Source organism: Drosophila novamexicana, unplaced genomic scaffold (assembly GCF_003285875.2).
Source record: "Drosophila novamexicana strain 15010-1031.04,08,12 unplaced genomic scaffold, DnovRS2.1 tig00001270-arrow-arrow-pilon, whole genome shotgun sequence".
Classification (NCBI taxonomy): Eukaryota; Metazoa; Arthropoda; class Insecta; order Diptera; family Drosophilidae; genus Drosophila; species Drosophila novamexicana.
This window is the reverse complement of record NW_020824847.1, coordinates 188,712-216,057: the sequence shown is the minus strand read 5'-3', so window position 1 is coordinate 216,057 and position 27,346 is coordinate 188,712. Positions and strand designations below refer to the sequence as shown.

The 27,346-nt window shown below is 45.1% G+C and overlaps 3 protein-coding genes across 5 annotated transcripts; 1 reads left to right on the top strand and 2 right to left on the bottom strand.

The window, feature by feature from the left end:
* Positions 1 to 732: 732 nt before the first annotated feature.
* Positions 733 to 9,953, top strand: LOC115766852 (xenotropic and polytropic retrovirus receptor 1). Of its 3 annotated transcripts, none has more exons than XM_030710907.1 (7): positions 733 to 816; positions 5,788 to 5,946; positions 6,795 to 7,193; positions 7,714 to 8,689; positions 8,757 to 8,926; positions 8,996 to 9,129; positions 9,192 to 9,471. In XM_030710907.1, exons 2-7 carry the CDS (start codon positions 5,878 to 5,880, stop codon positions 9,469 to 9,471), a joined length of 2,028 nt encoding a protein of 675 aa, XP_030566767.1. In that variant the 5' UTR covers positions 733 to 816; positions 5,788 to 5,877. The 3 variants fall into 3 exon arrangements, with proteins under 3 accessions (XP_030566767.1, XP_030566766.1, XP_030566768.1); XM_030710906.1 differs by lacking the exon at positions 733 to 816 and adding an exon at positions 3,453 to 3,486; XM_030710908.1 differs by lacking the exon at positions 733 to 816 and having other exon boundaries at positions 5,878 to 5,946; positions 9,192 to 9,953.
* LOC115766854 (transcriptional adapter 3-B) lies at positions 756 to 2,877 on the bottom strand. Its single transcript, XM_030710909.1, has one exon. The coding sequence runs from the start codon at positions 2,794 to 2,796 to the stop codon at positions 1,141 to 1,143; it is 1,656 nt and encodes a 551-aa protein (XP_030566769.1). The 5' UTR covers positions 2,797 to 2,877; the 3' UTR covers positions 756 to 1,140.
* Positions 9,954 to 10,770: 817 nt separating the features above from the next.
* LOC115766830 (dynein heavy chain 6, axonemal) lies at positions 10,771 to 25,590 on the bottom strand. The gene is made up of 27 exons (XM_030710868.1): positions 24,730 to 25,590; positions 24,521 to 24,665; positions 23,523 to 23,873; positions 23,349 to 23,444; positions 23,155 to 23,285; positions 22,521 to 23,095; positions 21,847 to 22,257; positions 21,390 to 21,780; positions 21,049 to 21,325; positions 20,377 to 20,991; positions 19,864 to 20,316; positions 18,897 to 19,720; positions 18,247 to 18,841; positions 18,040 to 18,189; positions 17,447 to 17,758; positions 16,457 to 17,384; positions 16,217 to 16,396; positions 15,890 to 16,156; positions 15,644 to 15,829; positions 15,228 to 15,577; positions 15,022 to 15,163; positions 13,953 to 14,956; positions 13,716 to 13,896; positions 12,903 to 13,657; positions 11,768 to 12,836; positions 11,235 to 11,705; positions 10,771 to 11,167 (listed from the first exon to the last, which is right to left on the bottom strand). The coding sequence occupies exons 1-27, from the start codon at positions 25,538 to 25,540 to the stop codon at positions 10,811 to 10,813; spliced, it is 12,027 nt and encodes a 4,008-aa protein (XP_030566728.1). The 5' UTR covers positions 25,541 to 25,590; the 3' UTR covers positions 10,771 to 10,810.
* Between the last annotated feature and the right edge of the window lie 1,756 nt (positions 25,591 to 27,346).

Genomic DNA, 27,346 nt, shown 5'->3' with positions numbered 1-27,346 from the left:
TTCCATTTCCAGTTTATAAGCCCTGGAAATTAGCTGGCATTATATTTTCTCACAATTCATTTGTTTATGCTTGAGATTTGTTTAAGGTTTCCATTCCATGAAAAGAGATAGCACCTGAAGAGCATAGTGTTAAAACGGTTTCCGGATTGGGTCCGAGACTGCGATTCCATCGTTTTCGCAACTTTCATGCGGCAAAGGGAATTCAAAATATATAATCATACCATAAAATATCCAGGGAAAATTGTAAGGTACACCATATAGAAGACTTAAGGCAATGTTATAAACACAAGAGAAGACTAAAGCACTTGACCGATGATATTTGAAATGATTTAAGCGCTGCTGTCATATTGAGGCGATAAACTAGTGCGTCCATATATCTATCAGGCGACGAGACATCAGTTATCTAGGGAACAGCTCGAGATAGGCAGATAGAAAGAAACTGAAATATAGATACGAGACAGAGCGAAAAACAGTTTGGCAGCGTATTCGAGTGTCGGTGTGCGTTGTTGTTGATAAATAATTTATGAATTTGTGCTTGTTTAATTTTAATTAGGCGAATTCCAGCTGGAGGCGTCCTCGCCTTATCGAAGAGCAAACAGCTGTGCTTCCGCTGCCTGTGCCCGGCCAGTCTTTGGGTGGGTTAGGGGTGCAGCTCCAGCTGGTTTGGGTTTCAAAGTGTGCCGATCGCTTGTGGTGTTCGGATTGGTGTACAACCTGAAGGAGCAGAGGAGCAGAGGAGATTGGCGAAAACGATATTTGGGTGACAGCGACAAGTTTTATTGCCTGGCACAATTAACTTAAGGCTATATAAAAATTGTATGTACGAACTATATATGTGTATATATATATATATCTTTTGTGTGTGTGTGTATGTGTGTGTGTGTGTGTTTATAGAGGTGTACATAGTGTGAATGTGTGAGAGGTTTGCTAATTTACAAACTGGCGAGTTAAGCAGTGAAATTTGATTAGTTTTTCCCCATAATTTGTTATGTCTTATTAGTTAGTTATATTTGCTTTTTATACACATTGCAATTGTAAACTGATATCGTTCCAAACGCTATGCCGCTCCCACTGCTGCCACAGCAGCGCCGCCCGATGCAGTGCCATTAACTGGCGCCAGCCCCAGGCCAAGCTCCTGTCCTACAATTTTCCATCGCCGGCGCCCAGTAACTGCATGCGCTCCAGCTGCTCGGCGAGCGCTCGCTGTTCGCTGGTCAAGCGCAATATCTCCTGCTTCTCCTCGCTGGTGTGACCCTTTCGCTTGGCCCGGTACTGCAGCATACGTTTGTAGCACTCGAGAATTTCCTGATCGATTGTATCCAGTTTACGTTTCAGTTCGATGCGTTTGATCTCCTCGCTGGCGGCGGCGCGCAATCGTTTCAGCTCATCGCTGTTGAATTGCGCCACGCTATTTATTTCGGCGGTGACGCGCTTTATCTCCAGCAGCACCTCGTCCACATCCTCGTGTGCGGCCATCTCGCTGGCATCGATCAGTCCGCTATCCACCAGCTCCTTTTTCAGTCGTTGCTCAATGCCCACACCGTGCTTGAGCATGGCCAGCGAACGGAAGTTGCCCGCGGCAACTGCACCGCCCGCCGCATGGCTGGTGGATGAGGAGTGTGTGTTTTCGTTGCTGCTGCTATTGCTGTGCTCGCCAACCGCCGCCTGTTCACTGGGCAGCGATTCGTCCATTAACGCCGAGACGAGGCGTTGTGTGAGCGGCCCCGTTATGCTCTCCTCCAGCATACCATCCGCTTTTTTCAGCATGGCGCTGGCATTTTGAGATTTCTGACGTGCACCGCCCGGCTGCAGCGTCTTCATATCCTCCTGCGCCCAAACTGTGGAATAGTGCGGTCCCAGTGTGGGCACCGGCGGCACTAATGGTCCACGATATTGCTCTAGTAGATCATCAATCAGTCGCAAATCCTCATTGGTCAGTGGCATGCAATAAGGCTCAACCGATAGCCAAAACTTGTTTGGCATATCGTTTTTAGGCATCGCCACCTTAGGCAGTATCATCTGTTGTGATTGTTGCTGTTGCTGCTGCTGCTGCTGCTGTTGGATGGCGGGCAGCGATACGTAGTCCATGCTGTCGTCCGTGTGCACAGCCAGCGGACTGTTCTTGGCCATGTGCTTGGAGCCCTGCAGCTGTTGCTGCTGCTTGACTATCGTCATGGATGAGTGTTTTTTACGCACGCCCGTTGGTTCGTCACGCAGTTTCCTCTTGGAGTTCGTCGCTTGCGCTGGGCTGCCAATGCCGCTGCTGTTGCCGACGTTGTTGGCGCCCAGACCCAGCAGTCCATTGAGCATGCCCGCATTTGTGGGCGGTGAGCAGGGCGCCATGCGCTCAAATTTTCGACGATCCTGACGCTTCTCATCCTTGTCCAAGCTATCGTATTCAGCCTTTAAAACGCGCGCACGCAACGCCACATTCGAGAGCATTAGCTCCAGTTCCAGTTGCACCGCATCCAGATCCTCTGCAGCCAAATGCTCGTCCGCGGGACGCTGCAGTGCGACGGTCAGCGTTGGCAGCTGCTTAGGCACATCTCTGCTGCGTATCAGCGGTATTATTACACCGCTGGGCGTTTGGAAGACATCCGGATCGGCTGTCGCATGGGACGCTGATTTGCTGCCGCTGCTGCTGCTGCCGCCAGCGCCGCTCGCACCTGCGCCGCCGCCTGTCCCGCTGGTGCCGTTGGTGTTATTGTTTGCAAGCAATTTGCCAGCTGACATGCTGTAGCCAGCGCCGCCGCCGCCGAAGTGGCCCATCTTTAGATTCTTTAGGTTCGTACTCATTTCCAGCAGCGGAAACTGCGTAGTTTCACGTGTCGTTTAGTTGCGAAATTCGTTGCAATTTATTAGCGTAAAAAAACTCTGAGAGCAAACTGTGAGCGAGCGTCGCTTGCGATTTCCAAGAACTATTTCAATATCACGGAGCATGGGTCGTGTTATCGATAGTCTGACTATCGTTGCGTTGGCAACGAAACGCGCGATACTTGCTAGCACAATTAAATGCACATTGAGCGCATTTAATAAATTTCGCATATGAATGCTTTAATTGTCGAGACGGTTGTGTGCTCTATTTTAAAAGAATTTGCCCATTATAGCCATTGTTAATATACTCATCGATAGGCAATCAGGGTTTTCGCGCGCATTTACCAATACTGCCCATCGATAAACGTACGCGTAGCGCTGCAGCCCTCGCATTTTGTTTCGTTTGCTTTTTGTTCTTTGTTGTTCCGTGCGCGCTATTCTGTGATAAAGTGTACTTAACCAATTAGTTAATGTTTTCAATTAGTAATGATTAAGTGTCGGCCTAAATGCATACCAGTTAACATATGCCCATAGCAATTAACTTGTGCCGCCAACCAAAAACGACAATAATACAAAACGAGCTGCAGCAATAACAATAACCAGCAAACAGGACAAGCAGCAGCGACAGCAGCAGCAGCAGCGCTGCAAGCAGCAGCCAGCCAGCCAGCGTTTGTATGTCAACAGAGACACTTTGGTGCATAGTATATGTAGATTGATGTGTAATATTTATGTAATTGAAAAGCAATTTCGTTCAACCTAATCTCGTGATGCCGTCCGTCAATTAATTGGGCCGACAGTTTTGTCTGGTTCAAGCACAAAACGCAAACGCAGTTGATTTACAGTAGCATCAGCGGCAGAGGCAGCGGCAGCGGCAGAGGCAGCACAAACAACAGTTATCATCAGCGCTGTCCAGGCAGCGCTGGCCGCTGCTTTCATTCTGCCCGAGCTTAAGCTGTGTGAGTCAAACCAGGAAGGCACGACTTGCATTTCTTTTGGCTTGACAACTTTATTGATCAAATATTTGCGTGCATGCTGTGCGTGTGTGTGTGTGTGTGATTGTCAAATATGTGTGTGTGTGATTGTCGAATGTGTCTGCCTTATCGTCGCGTAGCTAAGCCCGCAGACAAAATCAGTGCACAGAGCAGAGATAAGCTAAATAACGGCAACAAGTGTTTAACACACATGCTGTTGTTGTCGCACTTGTTGTTGTTGCAGTTTGTTTTTGTAGCTGTAAATATTGATGCATATGCGATACGGCTTGAATGGCCCAATCGATCAGGCCAGACAATTTGAAATCTATATTTGGAATTAAATGTTGACATTAATTGAATGAACGCACGCAATTGACATATTGACACGCTATCAATTAACGCACGCAGCTGTGTGCAGGTGTGTGTGTGTGTGTGCGCGAGTTACCTTTTGGCTATTGTCCTAAAACGGAAGCTCAACCCGGCTCCAAGTCCAAGCATAGCTGTTGTTGTTGTTGTTGTTGTTGTTGTTGTTGTTCATCTTGTTGCCGCTTTTGAGCAAATATTTGTGCAATTAATTGATTCAAAACGCGATCGTCTTTGTGAACACAGCGCAGCGACAAAAATTTTCCAATTTGCTTAACTTATTATGCGGGCAGCGCTAATAAAAGTAAACATACAGCTATGTGCTTATAAACTTTGTACATAGAAGCTAACACACACCGAAGCTCAAATACCCTTGCATACGTACTAGAGTTGTTTCGTTTAGTTCAGACCCAGTTCGATTGAACGGGTCATTAGAATGAACTACTGAACTTATTCAGTGATTTAGTTCACTCGTTCAGCTATTCAGTCGGTCATGAACGATACATTCTTGATACTCGTTCAGTCGTTCATGAACAATGCATGCAATTCAGCAGTTCAGCCGTTCCTGAACGATACGTTCTTTTGAGATGTTCAGTTCGTAATAAACTTAAAAGATAGCGGGATTTTAATTTCAATTTTGATTTGACTGCATAACTGAACTAAGCGAATAGTTCGTGAGCGACTGAATAGCTGAGCAGAATTCATCGTTCATGAACGTGTGAACTAAATGACCGATTTAGTTCACGGCCAGAAAATGAACGCGTGAACTTATTCAGCAAATTGAACTAGAAATCCCCACTCTAATACGAACGCAGCACAGCTTCGAAATGCTCTTAGGGTAATTTCTTATTTCCCAACGATTGAGACGAAACAATTGATAAACGATTTTTCAGTTCAGACAAGATATCTTGAAGAACATCAAGGTTTTCCATAAAGCAACTCAAGTTTCGACCGATTCCTCCTATAGAGCTAAAGAGCCTCCTATAGAGATGATATGCTCATTTGTAAGCAGCATCTTATTTATAATAACAAAAAGGTTTTTTAATAGAAATATCCAATTATCAAACGATCATTCCTATGACTGCTATATAGTATAGTGATCCGATTCGGCCGACTCCAACATATATACATATATCTATGCCAAGTTTCATAAAAATAGCTTCATAACTGAGACAGTTCGCATAGTCAGGCAAATAGTTGGGCAGATATATAGACATCTATGTAAGCGGCAAGCATATATATTTACGTATATAGTACTTGGCTATGCTGGCTGGGAATAAATGATATACAGAGAGCTGGTATAGACGCCTATTCTATGCTTTACATATTTTATAATACGCATTGCAAGGGTATTCAAAGAGAGACCTTTGCTTGTCTTGTCTTATCAGCCGCAAGCGCACACAGTTGCCAACTGTTTTACAAGGTTGTTACCAATTTGCCTGATTGGATATTATCTAGATGCATGCTATATACTCTTGGTGCCTGAATATGCATTGATTTCGGCTCGACTCGGCTCGGCTCGGCCCCATGGCGTCTGCAGTCGGGCGTTAAATTATCCACGACTCGGTCGTGAACAAAGCGAACAAATTGTATTCATTTTGTTTGTTTTATTTTTCTTTTTCGGTTTGTTTGTTTGCAGTGCTGGCTCGCAGTTGGATAAGAACCTAGCCAGGGACACGAAACAACCAGCAGCAGCAGCTACGAGGACAACAACAAGAAGGCCGCCGTCATGAAGTTCGCGGAGCATCTGTCGGCGCACATAACGCCCGAATGGCGCAAGCAGTACATCAACTATGAGGTGAGACTTGCCACACAGCCCAACATCTAACTGAGATAGTTAAAGATATAGTTATATAAATGCTTAGCCCCTATTCTAGAGGGAAACACTGCTAAAGTTGAACAAACTGCAATTCAGCTTAAAGAAATCTTTGGTATACATGTTCTCAATCTTAATGTAATAAGGCGTCGATTGCAGAACTTACAAAAGCTAAATATTTAAAATTTGGAACCTAGTTCCTCTTGAAGCAAAATATTTCAAGAAAATCATGTATAAGGTACTTTAGCTTAGGTTTTTCTTTCCATATCTCAGTGCTTATAAGAACCTGGTTAACCAAGATAACCATGTGATTTTCATAGAGTATACACAAATACATTACGTATACCCTCAAATTGAACATTTTTGTTGAAGGTGCAGTCTTGGGCTTTGGCATATACACACATCGCGACGCCCTATTTAAGTCCTGAAAATTTCAAAGAGATCGTACTATTAACATCAGAGTTAATCAAGAACGCAGCTGAGATGGTAAAGGAAAGAGAGGGTATAGGAAAGAGATAGAAAGTCAAAACTCTTAGCTGAGATTGATCTGGCTGATCTGCATAAACAAAACAGTTTTTCATATAAATCAATTGTCGTCTCATTAATCTCATAAACAAACAAATCAGTTTTTGTAAACTTTCATATAAAAGCTGTATAAACAGCTCCATAGCAGCAATATGATATGAAGATTGAAGATTAGGAAGGAGAGTAGATGTGCATAACAACATACTTTTTAGGCTCAGTGTATCGGGGCTGCAATTCCTATTCGTAACAGTTCCAGCCTATATATCATATATATCCTCATGCTTATTATGCTCTTTGTTTGACAGGAAATGAAGGCCATGCTTTATTTGGCCGTCGAGGAGGCACCCTCAGTGGACAGCGTGGAGGATGAGGTGCTCAAACGGCATTTCGCTAACTTCGATGAGAATTTCTTTCACTATTGCGACAAGGAACTGAAAAAGATAAACACTTTCTATTCGGAAAAGTTGGCGGAGGCAACGCGTAAGTTTGCCACACTCAATGCGGAGCTAAAGTCCAGCATTGAGGAGTCCGAACGTACCGCCAAGAAGTCCAAGGGCCAGAAACGACACGCAGCGCTGCCGGATCGCAAGGCCCGCGAGCTGAAACTGGCCTTCAGCGAGTTCTATTTGAGTCTTATTCTGTTGCAGAACTATCAGAATCTGAATCATACGGGTTTTCGTAAAATACTCAAAAAGCATGATAAGGTGAGCCATGTTGCCAATCGTAATCAAATGTTAAAATGTTTAAAAGCTTAACTAAATTTAATATGTGATTTAGATGATAAAATAAGCAAATAATCCGATTGATTATTTGAATATCTGCTTATTTTTGGGTTTATATATTTAATAAAAATATTTGAACATTTAATTAAAATATTTAAACATTTAAATATTTAACTTAAATATTAAAACAATTAATGAAAACACTTAAACAAAAATTTAATTAAGATATTCAAACATTTAGCTAAAATATTTAAACAATTTATTAAAGTATTTATAGATTTAAAAAAGATTTAAAGAAAAAGATTTAATTTCAATATTTGACAATTTAATTTAATATTCAATTTTAGATATTATTTATGTTCAAATTTAATCAGCAATATATTTTTAAATTGAATTAAATTTAGAGTAAAATAGTTTCTTTAGCAAATTAGTCAGCTTTTTAACTAAAAGCTTATGCATTTTTAGAAATATTATTTCAAGTGCTTTTCATTTGTAATTCCAGCTGCTGCGCGTGGACAGTGGCGCCAAGTGGCGTCAGGAGTATGTGGAGGCTTCGCATTTCTTTATCAACAAAGACATCGACAACATTATCAATGAAACGGAAACGACGGTCACGGGAGAGCTGGAGGGCGGCGATCGACAGCGAGCGATGAAACGATTGCGTGTGCCGCCGTTGGGCGAACAGCAGAGCCCGTGGACAACATTCAAGGTGGGCCTCTTCTCCGGCAGCTTCATTGTGCTGGGCATTGTGGTGGTGCTGTCTGCGATATTTCACGACATAACCGGAGAGAATCTGAAGGTCACATTTCGCCTGTATCGCGGCCCGTTGCTGATCATTGAGTTTATCTTTCTGATTGGCGTTAACATTTACGGCTGGCGTTCGTCTGGTGTTAATCATGTGCTCATCTTCGAGCTGGATCCGCGAAATCATCTGTCGGAACAGCATCTCATGGAGCTGGCGGCCATATTTGGCGTCGTCTGGACACTGAGCATGCTGAGCTTTCTGTACAGCGCCAGCCTGAGCATACCGGCCTTTATCAATCCATTAACCCTGACGCTCATTATGGTGATATTTCTGGCCAATCCGTTTCATGTGCTGCATCATGATGCACGCTTTTGGCTGTTGCGCATCACGGGACGCTGCCTGGCGGCGCCGTTCTTTCATGTGGGCTTTGCCGATTTCTGGCTGGGCGATCAGCTGAATTCCCTGGCCACTGCCATTTTGGATTTTGAGTATCTCATATGCTTTTACTTTACTAATGGCAACTGGTCCGAGGCGGTGGATGCGTCCATATGCATGGAAAAGGATTTCATAGTGCGACCCATTGTCAATTGCCTGCCTGCCTGGTTTCGTTTTGCGCAATGCCTGCGACGTTATCGCGACACCCGGGAAGCCTTTCCCCATCTGGTCAATGCGGGCAAATACTCAACAACCTTTATGGTGGTCATCTTCGCCACGCTGAAGAGCTTCAACAGTCGTAAGTAATTGTTTGTTGTATCTCTTTTTGCTCAGACATGCTGCTATCTCTTTCTATTGCATGCCAGCCAACTATGCGAGCACCTTTGATAATCCATACACCTGGCTGTGGATTGTGGCTTCTATAGTCTCATCCTGCTATTCGTACACCTGGGATATTAAAATGGATTGGGGCTTGTTTGATAAGAATGCCGGCGAGAATACCTTCTTACGCGAGGAGGTCGTCTACTCGTCTACGGTGCGTAACCAGCTGCTAACTAATTGAAAATCCATAATATAATATTTGGTTTGAATGTTTTCCAATCAGGGCTTTTATTACTTTGCCATATTGGAGGATCTGGCGCTGCGTTTCATCTGGGCGCTGTCCTTTTATTTGACTGAAATGAAAATTGTGAGCGGCGATATAATGACCTCCATAACGGGCATTCTGGAAGTCTTTCGGTAAAGCCATATCCCGACATTTTCTATGCTTTAATTGTAATTCAATTTACGTTCTTTGACAGTCGCTTCGTTTGGAACTTTTTCCGCTTGGAGAACGAGCATTTGAACAATTGCGGTAAATTCCGTGCCGTGCGAGATATCTCAATAGCGCCGCTAGACTCATCTGATCAGACGCTTATATTGCGTATGATGGATGAGACGGATGGTGTGATCAATCGGTATACAAAAACGAACAGACCCAAGCCAAAGAAGATCAAGGACCCGGAGAAGCGTAGCCTGTTGCATGCACGCGGCTCGCTACCGGATCTGAGCATCGATATTGATGGCAGTAAAAAGCTTTAAGATGAGTCCCATGCCCACCTTCTAAATTTTTTTTTTTTGTGGTCCCCTCATACCCCATACACACAACATCCTAGCTAACGATTATTTTCTTAACATGTTTTTTTTTTTTTTGTCTGTGGCAACTTTACTTATATTTGTAGAATTATTAATCGTATTTTGTTGTTTTTAGTTAATGTTTACAGCTAGTTACTAAGTACTTAAAGAAGCATGTTCGTATACGCCACCCAGATAACACATAACATATTTAGAGCCTAAGTTGAACTAAACACTAAATTATCATTCCATGAACGCATCTAACAAAGGACCAAGGCACCTTGTAAACAAACCCGACCCTAAATCGAACCTTTAACCGACTCCAAAACCACAAATTCCCATCCATTCCCATAGAGCGGCAGTATTACTTAGAAAGTCCTACTAAACAAAAATAACCGTCGACAACAAAAGCGAAAACAAAAAACATTGGCAAATAACCAATAGCAAAAAAACATTCCTTTATGACAAAAAAAAAAGAAAACCTAAATTAAGATTTAGACAATTATTTTTGAAACAATATTGAACATGTTCTAGAGTCAATTTTTGTGTGTACAACTAAATGTACTTAGTAGTTTGTAGAGTTGTGCTTTATTATTATTGTATATTTTTTATTTTGTTCAAACAATTCGAGTAACATTTTTATATCAACACGTATTCTCACATGTTCCGAAAAGTCGCCTAAAGTTCGTTAAAGATACATTTTGTTATATGGCCTGCCTTTGGGTGCAGGCATTTAAATTCTATAAATGGTTTTGGGAACATGTTGCACAATTTTTTATAATATACATTTAAAAGACAGACTTCAGACGTGTAACGTTATGTACCAAGTATAAAGTTTTTTTTTCGTAAGCGACCTTTTGTCTTAACTTAAGCAACAAAAATTTCATAATTTGTTTTCTGCCGTTTCTTGTGTTGTATTCTGTTTTATATATATATACATATATATTTAAATGTTGTATATACCCAATTGATTAACTATATTGAACAGAACTGAACTAAGAACTGTTAATAATAATATGTATACCCGCGCTCCTTGAGCTAGATATATAGAACACAACTCTAGAAAATACGAATGAAAAACATATACACATACATATAGAAATTGTATTACTTGGGTTATGCCTCAAAGAGAACCCAAAACATAATTGAAACGAATTGTACGAAATAAAGACGCCTAATATATATATATATATATATATATATATATGTATGTATATATATGTATATATGCCATATATATATATATATATATACATATATAAATGAATATATACATAAATATATGTATAATATCCCGCATCAAACCTTAGGATACATTCTCCATGACGGCACAGACAAGTGCGGTGCCACGCATTATCCAGAACTCGGGATCGTTTTTGCTGCGCAACAATATGGACAGGACAAAGTTAGTCGAGTGACCAGTTGTGGATAGCACGCCGGAACGCTGCTGGGTCTTGTAGAGCGGCGCCTCATAGCGGAGCGTGGTGCCAATCTCCAGACAGGGCATGAAGCGTATGACAGGCATGCGCGAATATAGCTCGCCAAAGCGGGCATCAGTCAATCCACCCTTGCTCAGATCCCAGCGAGCGGCCTCCACAAAGATGCCATGCACATTGATCTCCGCATCCGTGCACTCCTCCAGATTGCCATAGAGACGGCCGTCCTGTGTCGGGATATAGAGTGAATTAATCAAATATCAGTTGATTAAATATGGCTATTTGTGGACGTACATTGCCATGTGCATTGTGCAGCTCAAAGAAATCCTGCTGCACTAGCTCCAATTCGATGACCTGGAAGTCAATCTTAAGCGAATCAATGGGCAGGATGCGACGACGCGCATATGTCTGCAATATGCCGGTGAGGAAGGATTGCGGAAAGAAGAAGCCGCTTATCCAATAGGAACGTGGCGCACCATTCTCCGCCCACTGCTGGATGAAGTCGATGCGACGCTGAAAGTCCACAATATAATTGGGCAGCGGTTTGATCGACAGAAAGCTGCGCTTGGCCCACATGGCCGGCACCTGGTTAGCCAACAGTGCACGGAACACCAGCTCCAGATCCTCAGACATGACAACTATACCCTTAATCGCCTTCGACAGATTGCTCAAGCTGTCATGGACAATGCCCAGCGCAATGTTAAAGCGATCGATCTCCTGCACCAAGACGGTAGTCAACGACGGCATCTGACCTTTATTATCCAGCTGGAATAAAGTCGTGTAAATATTCGGATTCTGGCTTGCGACTAGTAGCTATTGCTACCTACCACGGTCAGGGTGTCGTGGATGGGCTCACGCTGTATCTTATTGGTCAGGGACGACTGTATGTGTGCTATAATCTGCTGGCAGAGATCATTCTCCATGGCCTGACCCTCATCGGCAGCGGAACGCGGCTGACCAAGTAGCAGTGTGTTAATAAAGAATTCCGTTTCCTTCGTCTGGAACACAATGTTGGCGTTCTGGTTCATGCCAAAGATTTCGGGATCCTCCAGCACCGGAAAGCCTAGCACAAACGTTGCGTACTCCTTAAGCGTTTTACCCTGCGGATCTCTATAGTACGAATCGCCTCGACAATATTTATAATCCGGCTGTATAATGCGCTCCGACGAGAATATGGTTAATATTGTGCGCAGGCAGCGCAGATCCCAGTAGTCGGTAACGCGACCGCCCCAGGTGATATCGCCATTGATATAGAGTATGGCCTCCCATGGTATGTCGGCCTTGACCTCACGATTGATAAAGAAGTCCAGAGTTTTCAGTCCGCACTCGCGATCACTCTCACTGAACTCGTATGTGATATTCCAGCCAAGTGGGCCAAATTTGCGACGCTCCAGAAGCACCGCATGAAACATGCACAATCCGAAGACAATCGCGCGCCATGTGCCGTTCTGGATGTGCTGCTCAAAGAAGTCCGTCTTCAGGTCACTCAGAGCACCAATAACATTCGCCTTAATGCCTTTGGGCGGCTCATTGGTAATCTTGACGGAATTCTGTAGCACACTGATGGGAAAGGTCTGTGAGGGCATGGATGAGAGATACAAACGGAAGTCGGGATGCGCCTTGGTTATGCCCAGCGTCAGATTGCGTACTACGGTCTCCAGCACACGCATCCAGGAGGTGGCCAGATGACAGTTCTGCAGAAAGACCCAGTGACCCAGGCGCAAACTCTTATCAATCAAACTTTCGGCGAGTGGACCCTGGCCCTGACCCAATGATATGGAATAATACTTTTCTGTAAATTTCATTTCATTGGTAAACTTAAGGAAGCCCGACATGGGATCCGAGCCGGTGGACAGTACAAAGATCAATGGTGTTACAGCCGAGGTGTCCAGATAGCTGGAGAGTTTAAAACATTGGAGATCCCAGCTAAAATGGAAAACACCACAAAAGCCCTCTACTTACACTGTGCTCAGCTGTGTGCCCGAGGCGGAGACTTCTGTAAAGTATTTACCCACGGTTGAATGAAGGTAGCTAACCACATTGAGCAGGAAACGCGGCTTCCGGAACGTGGCTATGAACATGAGCTTGTGGAAGACGTGCAGACGCTTGTTCCATTTATCAGTGGGTTCTTCTTTGGTGTTAGCGAAGTCGAACACTTCTTTGTTGTCCTGCAGCTGCAAAAAGAACGGCTTTTTCAGCTCGTCGGAGAAGCCCGAAAAGGTATCCTTAAAGTGCTGCTCCAGATATAAGGCCGAATCCCATTCAACTTGACTTAATTTCAAGCCCGGTGGCTGCGCCTTGGCACGCACAGCGCCAACAGCACCACGAGTTAGGAAACTGAACTCTTCTTCACTAACCCGACCCTCTTGTCGCTCCACAGACAACGCTAGCAGGAAGCTAAAGATAAGCTTGTGATTCTCAAATAGACCGCGCGATATATTATCATATATAGCCCTCAGTTCATCAACCATTAGCGTGGAGATGCGCACTTCGACGGTCATGACGGGATGCTCAAGGCGTAGTACATTACAAAAGACCTGCGTAAAATACTTCAGACTGTACTGGTACATGGGATCGATCTCGGCCAGGCCGGCGACCACAAAGTAGAGAATGGCACCACGAGATGCTAGGATGCGATAACGCTCACGCGAGGCTGTAATAACTTTCTCCGTTTCTTCCGTATCAATGAGACGTGCGGCAATAATCAATGATGTTTCCTGAGCGAGGTGCAGAAACAGATTAGATTGCTGACCCAGTATTTGGTCAGAATCTCACCTTGGCATCGTTGAGCGTTTCCACAAGCTCCTCATCATCCAAAATATTGCCCTCGGAGTTGAAGAGCAGCTTGAGCACCTTATCCTCCAGCGATAGCAGTTGCTGTTTGTCCGCATTGATCTTGACCACAAGATCGTTGCGTTGCGCCTCCATGGCGGGCAGCTCAATGGCGACAATGTCTCTGTAAGTCAAGGTTTACAACTGAGTTACCTTCCATCCAAACCTTGGCTTACTTACGCCAGCAACTGATCTTCGAGGCCGCTTTCGGTGACCAGAAAGTTGACCAGTGTCACATTGATGCACACTTCGGGCAGATAATGCGGATTGGGCAGCTTGGTGGTCATATAGAGCTTAAAATTATCATCATAGTCAATGATCTGATCGCCCAGCTTGAGATAGACGCGTCCCTCAAACTTGTACGTCTCACGCTGAAGTATGGGTCGCAGCGATGGATCTATGGTCTCGTCCAGTTCCTCCAGCAGCACCGGATGGCCCTGACGCACGCTGTTCTCCAGCACCCGCATCATGGAGGCGTCTGTCATTTTGATTACCTGCAGATTGTTGGCCTTCTCCATGTTGCGTATCCAGCGATTGGCCTGCTCCTGCGGATCGATCATGAGTGCCCAGCGCAAGGCACGCGTTGCATAAATGCCATTCTCAATGGATATGTTATCCTTGGGCAAGCCGTCGACATTCCACTGACGCATCTCGTACGCATCGCCCAAGACCTTAAGCAGATTGAACTCCTTGCTCGAGGCTATGCTGAACTCCCGGCACTTGTCCACCCACAACTGGCTCATTTCGCGACGATATTGATTCGAGAAGGCGCCCAAATAGGCAACGCAGGCGGCGGCAACCAGCACATCGCCAGGTACGCAGCCAAGATCAGCGGTAAGTGATTTAACAGTTTCACGCCAGCGCACCTGTTCATCGGCAAGTGCCGAGGTAAGACGTCCAGCACGATTGATGCGACCGTACGTTAGATCCACATTGTCCTGTATGACCTGGAATTCGCGCTGTTTCTCCTCCAGGCTGTCGCGCAGCGATTGTATTTTAGCTTCAACAGCGGCCAGCTCTTTCTGCTTCTGGCGAAGCACCTTCATGACATCCTTGAGCTCCGCTTCGGCGGCCTCTTTTCGCTTTATTTTTGGCTCAACCACTTTGTAGACCTTGTTGAAACTGTCCATGGCGATGACCCACATGCTCACGGACTTGGCTACTTTCGATACCTTCTCGAATTTCTGTCAATTGAATTGGACACGTTTTCAGGATGAGAAAAGCAAAAAACACATTTGACTTGACTTACAGCTGGCACAAAGTCCTTGTGGTCTATGTACTTTTTGACCTTCTTTACCACGTCGTCCTTCATGTGTTCCTTGTCGTATTCGAAGAGTCGCTTGATAAAGTTAATGTCCGCCATAATTGCTTTGGCTGAGGCCCAGGTGGGTCTATGGATTAACAGCGGGAATCAGTTCTAGAGCTGTTTGAATTTTTGTTTCTTCCAATACTTACTTGGCACCCAACAAAATGCAAACAGCTTCCATGCAGAACTGCACTAGGGCTGGCGGTGTGGTAAAGGATTTCAGTTCATTAATGTCGGCCTTAGTTAAACCCTTGAGCGCCTCCTCGGAATCACGTAGAGCCGGCATGGCTGTCTCCAAATCCTTGCTAGCGTCTTCGGATATGGCCTGGGCAATGGCTGCCTTTTCTTTGGCATTGGCCTCATCCTCCATGACGCTCTGTTTGACAGCATCGGCCTGTTTGGTCTCCTTGGTTAGATTATCCACCAAGCCCTTCATCATGGCAGACTTTTCATCTAGTTGGGGCACCATTACTTCCAACTCCTTTTGCATGACTGCAATCTTAAAGGGAAGACACGCGCTTAGGCTGTGCTTTTAATTGGCATCTCCATTAGCTGCTCTACTTACCACTTCGTTGGTCTCCAGCAGCTTGTTCAGACCGCTGGCAATGCGCTTCCGTTTGGCTACAATCTCCTGCGTCTTAAGCTTGAGTAGGCTCTGATAGAGTTTTAGCAGCTCTAGGTAACTGCTGGGCGTGGTATAATAATGCCGTTTCATCTCCTTGTAGAAACGCACCGAGGCATCCTCCACGGTCTGTAAAACGGAATTATGCTTAATTATTGTGAAAAGAGAAACGCAATGCTTGAAACGCACCTTGTGCATGAAAACGGTTGTGCTGGCCAGAGCCACTCTCTCATTCATATTTGGTGCTATTTTTGTGAGCAGTCCTAGGGCCACCGAATAAAGCGCTTCAGTGGGCCAACTGGTAAACCAGTCAATGGTGGTGCAATTGACCAGTGAGGGAAACATGCGGCAACGTCGCCGAAAGGCATCACCCACCGGACTCATGGACATGACCACATGAAGATTGTTTCTCACTCGATTGATAAAGAACTTGTAGATCTCATCGCGTGGGCAGCTCTGTAAAGGGGAAATGCTTAAAGGAAGCAGCTAATTGAGAAAAACTCCGGGCTTAGTCACCTCATCCTTTTTGGATTCATTGCAGGCATCTCGGGCATCCAGTATTACCTTCTCGTACTCATCGCCCTCAAACAAGTTGGGCACCTCGCCAGAGTTTAGAATATTATTGATATCTTCCAGGAATTCCTCTTCAACGATTTGGCTATCAATTAGCAGGAACGTAACGGGCTGGTTGTCAATCTAACAGAAATGTTAACTTAACTATAATGCTGTAGAAATTCGCGTCGGATTGGCGCTTACCCCGCCAATGCGGTAGAGAACGCGCAGATCCTCGTGAAAGGCGTTGAGATCATAATTGCGCCTCATTTCGATTTGCCAACAGTTGTATTCGTTGACGTGCGAGGCCAGGCGGGTCAGGGACTGTTTACCCATACCGGCCACGCCCACAAGCAAACCATTGCCACGATCGCTGCGCAAGAGACGTGCCAGTCGCACCGTATGCTCCATGGCATCCTGGAAGAGTATCAATTTCATATACTTGCCCGACGACATGGAATTGTAGTCGGCAATATAATCATTGAGTACGCTCTCCAGCTTGGCATGATCCTTGACCTCCTCGTAGATGCGTTCGTGTTTTGGCTTGCCAAAGACCATAAAGTCACCAAACAGTATGGCCGGCTCCTCGCGGCCGACGACCTCGCGTTCGAAATGATATTTGCACACATCATTCATCAGGCCCTGAAAGATCGCCTTGTCCTCCGTGTTGATCAGACGATCATGAAAGACGCGCGTTGTCTCATGGTAAAACAAACGCAATATTTGATTCTCCATATTGTAGTACATGTTGTTCGCCTGCAGTATGCCCTGTATGCACTTGGATAGATCACGCAAATTGAATATATAATGGGAACGATCCGGTGTGGGCAGCATGATTTTCGTCACACGCATATAGACATCCACACAGGCGTGCACAATGGATTCGGAGAGCGCACGGATAGCCGCCGAGAAGGTCTGCAGGAAGCCCAACAGTATGCCATTGAAGATCTGTGTTAGGGTCTCCTCATTGGGCTTGGGTAGCGAAAATAGGGCAAAGTGCCGAACAAAGCGTGGCGTTAACAAATTGCGTCCACCGCCGGGCGGTGCACAGGCACAGCCCAATACCACATCCAGAATGTCCTTCCAAAATAGTTTCTCGCGATCGTAAAAACCTTTAAAGTCCAGATACTGTCTGCAATATATACAATCATAAAAAGGATATCTGACCCCTTTAGCTGGTTGATCTATTCAAACCTGAGCAGCTCGATGGCCGGCTGGCTGCCGTAGGTATCCAATTTGGGCATGTTGACATCGTCAATGAATATGATAACCGTCTTGCCCACCGGTGCGCCCAATTGTGTCCTTTTACGCTTCTCCAGCGGCCCTTCGATCATCTCCTGTGTGCGCATGCTGCTCGTTTGAGCCGAGAAATTCAGCACCACGGGTATGACCTTACCCTCGGCCAGACGCTTCATGCAGCTGATAGCGAGCACAGTCTTGCCCACACCTGTATCGCCGGTTACCATCACTGGGAAATCTCGCTTAAACAGCAGATCAGCTACATAGCTAAGAAATATTGTTTGTGCAATAAGTTGGCTTAGAAATTGATCTCGAGTCGGTTGTGTGATATTTATTGGTCGGCACTCATAGTCGCGCTCTAGACTATAAGAGCTAGAGTCTTGATATTCAAAATAAATATTCCCAAAATCGATAGATATCGATTTTGAGAATTAAGAATCATCGAACCAGAAATATTTCGTCCAGGTCGAGTTTTGTCATCAATTAAGGCTTACAATTTTAAAGCCAAGAAAGCGCCGGTCCAGTAAAAAAAATGTTCATTTGCTCACCCATATTTGGTGGTATCCACCGTTGGCACCTGCATATCGTAGTAGGATATATCCGATCTGAATTTAAACTTGGGCATTATTTCGTTCCAGCCACCCCAATCGTTGGTCTCTAGATCCACCCGATAGTTCCACAGGGTGCGTGGTGGCATGCTGCATTCAGACGAATATGAGACATTTCCTATAAATATTTTTTTATCTGAGACTCACTCCATATTCGGATGGACGGCCATGGCCCTGCCCCAAAAGTCCTCGAAGGACAATTTCTCGGCATCTTTTAAATTCGACGCGATTGCCCAGAGCACGCACCAAGCAAAGATCTTTGTGATCAGATTCTTGGCCGGCTCGTCGGCCAGCGTACTCCACTTCACGCCCTCCAGCTGCGACGAGATAAGCGAGCAGCACAGGCGAACCTTGGAGCCGAGCACTTGGTGTATGGTGTAGGAGGCCCGTTTGCGTTCGATTTTTAGCGCCTTCTCGAAGTAGCCGATGAACAGTTGATAGAGGAATTCGTCCAGGGCTGGGGTTAGCTTTTTGCTCATGTCAACTTCGCGCCACGTATCGACTAACGGTATCCAGCCAAGATCTCCAGGATCGACATACACCATGCCGCAGCGAGAGACCGTCGCTGGCGAGGCCTGCAGCAGATCCTGCACCTCAAAGAGCATGTGTATCCAGGCTGTTAGCTTAATACGCTCAGAGTTTGCCAGACACAGCATCTTATTATCATCCAGCACAGTGTTTAAGTTCTCAATCCATACGGCATCCACTGGACCATCGCACATGATCCACTGATGGATTTCCTCTGTGAAATCAAAATCGAAATTAACCAAGAAACCATCATCTGACAACAAACTTACCCTCCACAAGGGTGGCGGTGCGCACCGCCAGGCCAAGTAGACCATCCTGCCACTCTAGCGTCTTGGCATCCACATAGCCGTACAGTTCGTTCATGCTAACCGCCTTGGGATTCATTGTTTGTATGACAACAGGTCGAAAGTTGGGATCGGGTACCTCGTTCTCGAATAGATGTGCCAACGCAAACTCCAGCGCATGCAGAACCACAGATTTGCCACCGCCCGTGGGACCTACTGTCATAACACCCCAGCGCACACACATCGTCTCGTATAACTGAATGCACTTGCGTATGGTGGTGGGCACTGGCTGTAGGTTCTTTTGCCTCAGGCCAATTCGAAGGCTAGCCTCTAAGTGTGGATGTTGTGAGTCGCGCAGGTCGACACCTGGGAACAGATCGCTAAGTATGCCACGGAAGAGTACCGCGTCATCGGCCAAGAACTTGGGTATATTTGAGTCGCGCAAAGCGGCAATCAGGGTAATATCCTCTTGCTGGTTGGGCGCAGCTCGCTTGAGGGCGCCAGCCATGACCAGGACAGATTTGACGGCTCGCATGCCGAAATCATAATGATTCTGCTGGCTGAGCTGTTGACTGCAAAGCTGGTACATCTGCACCATCTTGCGTGCCAGAATCTTGGGATTCTCAAAGCCCTCCGAATAGAGAATGACCTCAGAGATCAGCGCATAGTCGGGCACCATCATAGATATGGGACGGAAAAGCGCCTTCAGATTGTCGGGCAACTCCGTGCGGCCAGCATAGCCCGGATTCATGGTGATAAAGACGCAGCATGAGTGATTGATTTTAATCTCGCGACCTTCAAACATGAAGCTAAGTAAAGTTAAAGAGGAAAATAATAATCAAGACTGACATCGGACTTTTGTTGTAACTAAGATTTCATAAGCTGTTCTTTGGATTGGATTTCCTGGATTTCTATTAAATGTGTTTAGGATCTCCTTTCTTAAATTGCTTACCGTTTCACCTTCATAGCCTTGGCCGTGCGTATGGTAATCAGCTGCTGGGCAATTACAGACAACACCTCGATATCAATACGATTGAACTCGTCAAAGCAGCACCAGGCGCCGCACTGTGCCAGGCCAGAGAAGAAGCGGCCCATCATCTTGTAGTCGAGGCCATCGGAGCAGTTGAATACCACGCACTGCTTAGCCAATGCCTTGGCCAAATCTTTGGTGGTCTCCGTTTTGCCCGTACCGGCTGGACCGGCGGGTGCACCGCCCAAGTCCATTTGAAAGGCGCCCATTAGGCAGAGATAGCATCGATCCGTGAGTGGAGTCAGCACCAGGACACCGCCAGCGCCCAAATACTCATAATAATAGGGTATATTAGCGGCGGCCATGCGTGAGAAAACAGTCTCTGTTTCGATGGCCCAATAAAAGCGCAGCATCTTAAGCCAATTGAAGTCGTTGCTGGCGACGAAAAAAAAAATAGAGAATCATCAAACGAATTCAGCAATTAGCAATACTCACGGACTCCAGACGCCCTTCTCGATGAGCATGCGTACCGAGTCTTTGGCATGCACATCGATGGTAATTAGTGCACAAAGGATCTTTCTCAACAGCGAGGTTATGTTTTTGCGTGTAAGGGCCGCCAGTGCGCCAAGATCCTGTAGACATTTCACCTCAAACTTGGTCATCTTTTCAATGATGCTGATCGCTGTCTTCTCTTTGCCCTCGAAGATGCGATGAATGTCGGCGGCCCATTGTACCTGGGAAACGGTGAGCACCACCTGATTGGGATGATCCTGAAACCATTCGTCACGCTCCTTAGCTCCATAGCATTGATAGCCAAAGCGCATATAGCGCTTGACGGACACAAACATTGCATCTTCCACTTTGCTCAGCCACTCCTCAACGGCGCCGCGTGCTTTTAAACCCTTGCCAAACTGCAGCTTCTCGCCCTCGGGTGAGAGAAAGGCAATAATATCATTGGTGGGAATCATTTTGCCATCACCACCCTCCTTTTGGCCGAACTCCAGGCGATAAATGGCATCGAAGCATTTGCGCAAATGGGGCTGCACCGCCTGCGGTATGCGCGTCTGGGCGAGAATCTCAAGCAGCTCATCGTTGGACAGAAAGTAGAATCTAAAGAATTATAGCACTTAATACTCAAAAGGAAGAGGATCTGAATCTCTTACTCACCTGGGAAAAACGACACGTTTCACTTCCAAATAGGCTTCCAGGCCGCGTGATATGGCATCGAGTAGGCGATTGTCCTCCACGAGCATGTCGTAGACCTCAACGCTGGACATGGTGGGCAGTGCCAATGCTACCTTCTTGGCCTGACGGACAATCTCCTTGAAGTTCTTGTCCACCTGATTGAACATTTTTGCTTCATTGGGCAGCTGGCGCTGTATATCAGCAGAGGCAAAGATAGCCTCCAAGTAGATCCAAGCGCCCTGGCAATCCATCCAAGCCTCTAAGGTAAGTATACATATAGTTTGTATAGGCTATATGCACTTCTTTATATATTATTTACCCACCGAAGGTTTTGCCAAATTGATCCAGAGCCGCTATCCACTCATCCACGCGCGCTTTGATGGGTCCCACGAATTTCGATGCGGCTATGGTATTGATATTAACATTGGCATCATCCAAGACCGCCTGCAGCTCTTCGGTGCCGGCAAGAAGGAACACATCCTTTTGATCATGATGCGGTACAATGGATAGTTCCGTTTCCTTCCACATCGTCTCAATGGCTTTGAGCATGTTCTCCAGCTGGGTTTCGCCCGTTGCCTGAGAGGAGATTTGCATAAGAGCCTCTGCATTGGCTTCATCATCGAAGGCGTGAGACTCTTCGTAGGTGGAAATCTTGATGTTGGGCTCCTGAAAGAACTTTCTGGCTAGCAGATCCTCAATCTCAGTCCAATGGCGCTGTATAAAAGGCAATATTATTAGTAGCAAAATTAATTTCTATTTGATTCTCATTTGGTTTCTTACCGCACGCAGATTGGGATTACGCAGATAGCCAATAACCGGAAGTTTCTCTTTGAAATCCTCGGCGGACTTTTGCAGCACCGGCACAATATCGTTTTGGGGCAAGTACTTCTGGAATTGCATGCAGTTCTTGATGGTCTTCAGGTTGAGCTCAATCATATCAGCCACGGGCAAACTGTTGAAGTCGGATACCAACCAGCTGGTAAGTGCCTCTTCCCAGTCTATCAATGTCTTGTACAGATTTTGTCGCTGTCGTATATCATAGAAGCCTGAGTCCATCTCCTCGTACATGGTCAGATCAATTTGGAATTCCTTTTGATAACCAATTAGCTCATCTGCCCGCTCCCGACACGCATTCATGCGGCTCAGTAGATCGTCCAGTTTCGCATTTACTTTAGTGCGGTCCGATTTGCTCTGTGATTGGGTGGAAATCAAGTTAGAATAGTCGACTATTAAATACCCTGTTAAATGCAAATTCATTTTTGCAATCATGCAGACTGAAGGATTCCCTCCAACCGGGTAGATATCCTCTACCCGCTCTAAAAATATGTGCATGTGTATGTATAAATGATGCTCTAGTCGGGAGTATTCGACTTGCAGATATTCTATACTTTGTGTACTTTTACCAATCATCCATCCAGTTCGATGATTCTCGGGAATCTCGGATTTCTACTTACCATAAGTAGCCATTCTTCGATGGCCTCGATAGCCACTTCGTGTATGTCCTCTTTGAGAGCATTGATATCATCCTGCATAACTTCGTCGAGCTGGTTGATAAAGTCCTGCCGCTTCTCGAGTATCTCACCCAGTGTTTCCCTGGTGCGATTCAGATAGTCCTCTGTGTCCATGTAGTCCTCTTTGCGCTCATCATCAATCGGTATATTAAAGTCCTTGATGATTATCAACAAATCGTGTATATAATCTATAACTAAAAAAAGCTCATCAAGCTCTTGGTGACAATTGTCCAGGAAGCGAATGTGAGCGACCAGCTGAAGTGTTGTTTGTGGCTCATAGCCGATGCGTCCATAGAAATCTTGAGCCTCCTCATACAGTTTCGTGGTCTCCTCCTCGGCCAGCTGGGGCAAGTATACAGCCAAAACACTTTGCAGACGCTGGCAGACGGGCGTAACCGCATCCTTAAAGCCGCTCTGGCCTAATTTTAAGAGACCCAGAAATACATGATCCAGAATACCATCCAAAGCTCTCACATTGTTGCAGTAGCGATCACAATAGTTGCGCAGCGCAGTAAGGTCTGCAAATTGAAGAGTGAGTGTTCAGAGAGATTGAGCTCTTTCTTCTAAATATTCTTACCCCGCTCGCTACTGAGATCTTCGGGATCCGTGGTAGCATCAATCTCATAGTTCTCCCGTATGTCATTAAAACGTTCCGTATAAAGACGCGCCATCTCGTATGCCGTGCGTATCAAAACGAATATATTTTTACTGCGGCCATGGGATTTAAAAGGGAGGTAGGATTAATAAATATAAATAGGTCCCCAGGCTCACCGATTGAAATTGAACGTAACATCTTGTTTCAACAGAAAGGTCAACTCCGGCGCACTCTGATACAGACACTCCTCCTGACGGCCCATGATCGATGGCCTAGATTCAGTTCAATTCGCATTAGATTGGTTCGGATAGATTTTGTTGCTGTTTTTTTTTTTTTTTGGTTTCACCTACTTTGTGTACTGTGTAAATTCGGCATCTGTGGTAAACGGTTGTATATCCAGCACTGTCTCCAAGATCAAGCCTGTAATGCGCTGAAAGATGAGCCTTAAGATCTCCTCCAAGGGTTCCACCTCGATGCGATCGGGCAACAGACGCAGCTGAGCGAGAAAAAATGGATTCTGCGGCGCATTCGGCGGTCGCGGCTTCTCGATTTTTGTATCCAAACGATCGTGCCGCACTATTTCCGCCTCCGTCGGCGCCACCTGGTGGTGCTCATTGAACGCATGATTCAGTTCCTCAAAGCTCTGAATGGTCACCCGATAGAGCGCTTGATACAGCATCATATCGCAGAAGGTGAGAAAGCTGTCGGTGTATGTGAAGAGAACATTAAGAGCAGAAACAGTTAAAATGGTTGATTGTGCTCGATTACGGGGATACCCCCTACACAAGTCTGAATTGCCGACGATTCATGAATTATTCTCGTTTTGCTTTTTGTACTTAGGAGCTCTATATAAGTTAGCATAGTCTAGGTGGCAGTGCTCGACTATGAGATACTCTGTACGCATTGTCCTTACGAACTGCCAAGCTTTTTCACTTCACAAAAAATTTCTCAAATGCCGACTCAGACCCAGATCATTATCAAAATTTTAGAGCTAAGATATGTTAAAAAAAATGTGTTTTTCGGGCGATGGGGGAGGGTTTCAAAAAAGTGAAATGTTCCGGATCTGAATGCCAAATTTCATGTGTAGTTTTCTCATAGTTTTCGAGGAATGTCTAAAAAGTGATGCAAAAAATTGATAATTATCGATATTATGAACAAGTGGCGAGATATCGATATATCATCGAAGCAGGAGCTCACGTTGACTTTAGATATTGTCTCGCAGATCGCATGGGCAAAAAATAGAGACTTATGTTTGTCAATTTCTTGAGTTGTCGAATGTCGAAACACACTGGGCTTTTGCAGGGTATGCGTGAGACCATATGCCATATTTATATAGAAGGTAACTTACTTGGTTAGGGTCTTGCAGAAGGCCCGCTTGCGCGCACGATCCATAAAGCTGTGTGCTTCTCGCATTTTCTTGACTGAGGGATAATAATTGATCTCATCGTCCGGATAGAAGCCGCGCGCCATAATGGCCTCTGTGCAGGAACGATCTGTGGTGTGTTGTTGGTATCGATTAGAGAATTCTATCGAGGAATATTTGATATATATACCCACATAGAGCTTTGCCCACAAAACTGCGAAACTCATGGAATAGATAGTTTAGCTGCTCGTAGATGCGCATATGTAGCTCCAGGAAATAGAAGGGATGCCATTCCTCGATATTCTCAATATTGACAAAGCTGAGGCGCTCCAATACAACAATATCGGAGCGCATACGCAGAATCGCCTTGGCCAGCTGGGGTATAACGATAAAGAGATTGTTCTGCAAATGGTTGCGGGCAAAGCTCAGTTTGCGCCATTTGATCGTCTTCTCCCACACCTTGAAGCCCTTCCACAAACGAAAGATGGAGAATGTGCGAATTTGGATGATGCTCAGGAATTGCTGGAACTCCTGTTGCCACTGATTCAACGGTGTGAAAAAATTCTCAGATACACGCCAATAGGTGACGCCATGCCGTGTGACCGTATAGTAGGGCTTGTATATATTCAAATTCGCAAACTCCACCTCGCGCAGGCTGTACGGGGTAAAGTACTCGCTATGCTTGGGCAGCATGTAATCCAGATACACGTAGCTGTCGTCTTTCATGTTGCGCATACGATTTATTATCAGATTCAGATCGGGTATGAGTGAGGCGCCCGTCTTGATCTTTAGACTGTCATCTTCGATAAATTTGGTGGGTCGATCCTTGAATACCGCTCTCACGCCCCGCCGGCTCCTGCGTGATTTGTCGAACCTTAGTGCACTGGACGAATGGTTTGGATTCTGGGGATCACTCTCATGTTGCTGGTTATCCTCGTATTCGGCATTTTCGCCCTTCTCGGATTCGTTTCCAGATTTGTCGGCGGAGTTGGCGCTGGCCTCCATGCTGCTCCCGCTAGATATGCACTTTACGGCTGATCGATACGCACCACCACAGGCCGCATATAACTTCCGATTTTCAGTGTAGGAATTCAATTATATGTTAAAGGAAAATGCTTTGATAGGCTTCGCCTGGCAACTGTTGATTTTCTGTTGCTTGTTTTCTATTCCCAAGGCAACGGCTTTCGGGGCATCCATCCCGTTGCCATGACAGCCGGCAAGCTTAGCCAGCGGCTAACAATTTACAATGAGCTTTTGTTACAGAACATTTTTGATAAAATATAAACGTATTTTACGCAAATTAGAAGCGAATTCAAACTCAATGTATATTCTTGCAAGAGCTTTTCTTTACATCATTATAAATAATTAAGAGAGCATGCATGTGAGAGAAAGAGAGAGAGAGAGAGAGAGAGAGAGAGAGAGAGAGAGAGAGAGAGAGAGAGAGAGAGAGAGAGAGAGAGAGAGAGAGAGAGAGAGAGAGAGAGAGAGAGAGAGAGAGAGAGAGAGAGAGAGAGAGAGAGAGAGAGAGAGAGAGAGAGAGAGAGAGAGAGAGAGAGAGAGAGAGAGAGAGAGAGAGAGAGAGAGAGAGAGAGAGCATGTAAGAAAGCAAGTATATATAAATAGTTGATTAACAACACAATTTCTTCTTATAACAATTATGAGAATCGCATAGTGGGGCACTATTTTAAATTAGAATTGCTCTACGCTTGGCATAAAAGCGTAAATTTACCTGCCATTTTTCATTTAAGCAAATACATATATGTATACATACATATTTACATATACATATTCATGTGCATTGCATATATATCTCTGCTATAAAAAACTGTTTCTTCTGACTGACTTACTGACTGACTGACTGATTTGTGATCAACGGACAGCCCGAACCCTCAAATATTCCATTATATAAAGACATTGGTCAAAATTTACCACCCCCATATCTCGGTCAAATCTCATCCGATTTTCACGAAGTTTGGCTTTTTCTTCATGGTTTTCACTCTAGATTAATCTGGCATTCAAATCTCGAGACCGATTTTTTAGTCGAAATTCATGTCCAAATCTTACCCCAAGATTCGTATATAGACATGGGTCAAAAATGACCACCCCCATATCTCGGCCAAATCTCATCCGATTTTCACGAAGTTTGGCTTTTTCTTCATGGTTTTCACTCTAGATTAATCTGGCATTCAAATCTGAACACCGATTTTTTAGTCGAAATTCATGTCCAAATCTCACCCCAAGATTCGTATCTAGACATGGGTTAAAATTTACCACCCCCATATCTCGGCCAAATCTCATCTGATTTTCACGAAGCTTGGCTTTTTCTTCATGGTTTTCACTCTAGATTAATGTGGCATTCAAATCTGAACACCGATTTTTTAGTCGAAATACATGTCCAAATCTCACCCCAAGATTCGTATACAGACATATGTATGTCAAAAATTACCACCCCCATATCTCGGCCAAATCTCATCCGATTTTCACGAAGTTTGGCTTTTTCTTCATGGTTTTCCCTCTAGATTAATGTGGCACTCAAATCTCCACATCGATTTTTTAGTCGAAATTCAAGTCCAAATCTTACCCCAAGATTCGTATATAGACATATGTCAAAAATTACCACCCCCATATCTCGGCCAAATCTCATCCGATTTTCACGACGTTTGGCTTTTTCTTTATGGTTTTCCTTTTAGATTAATCTGGCATTCAAATCTCGAGACCGATTTTTTAGTCGAAATTCATGTCCAAATCTTACCCCAAGATTCGTATATAGACATGGGTCAAAAATGACCACCCCCATATCTCGGCCAAATC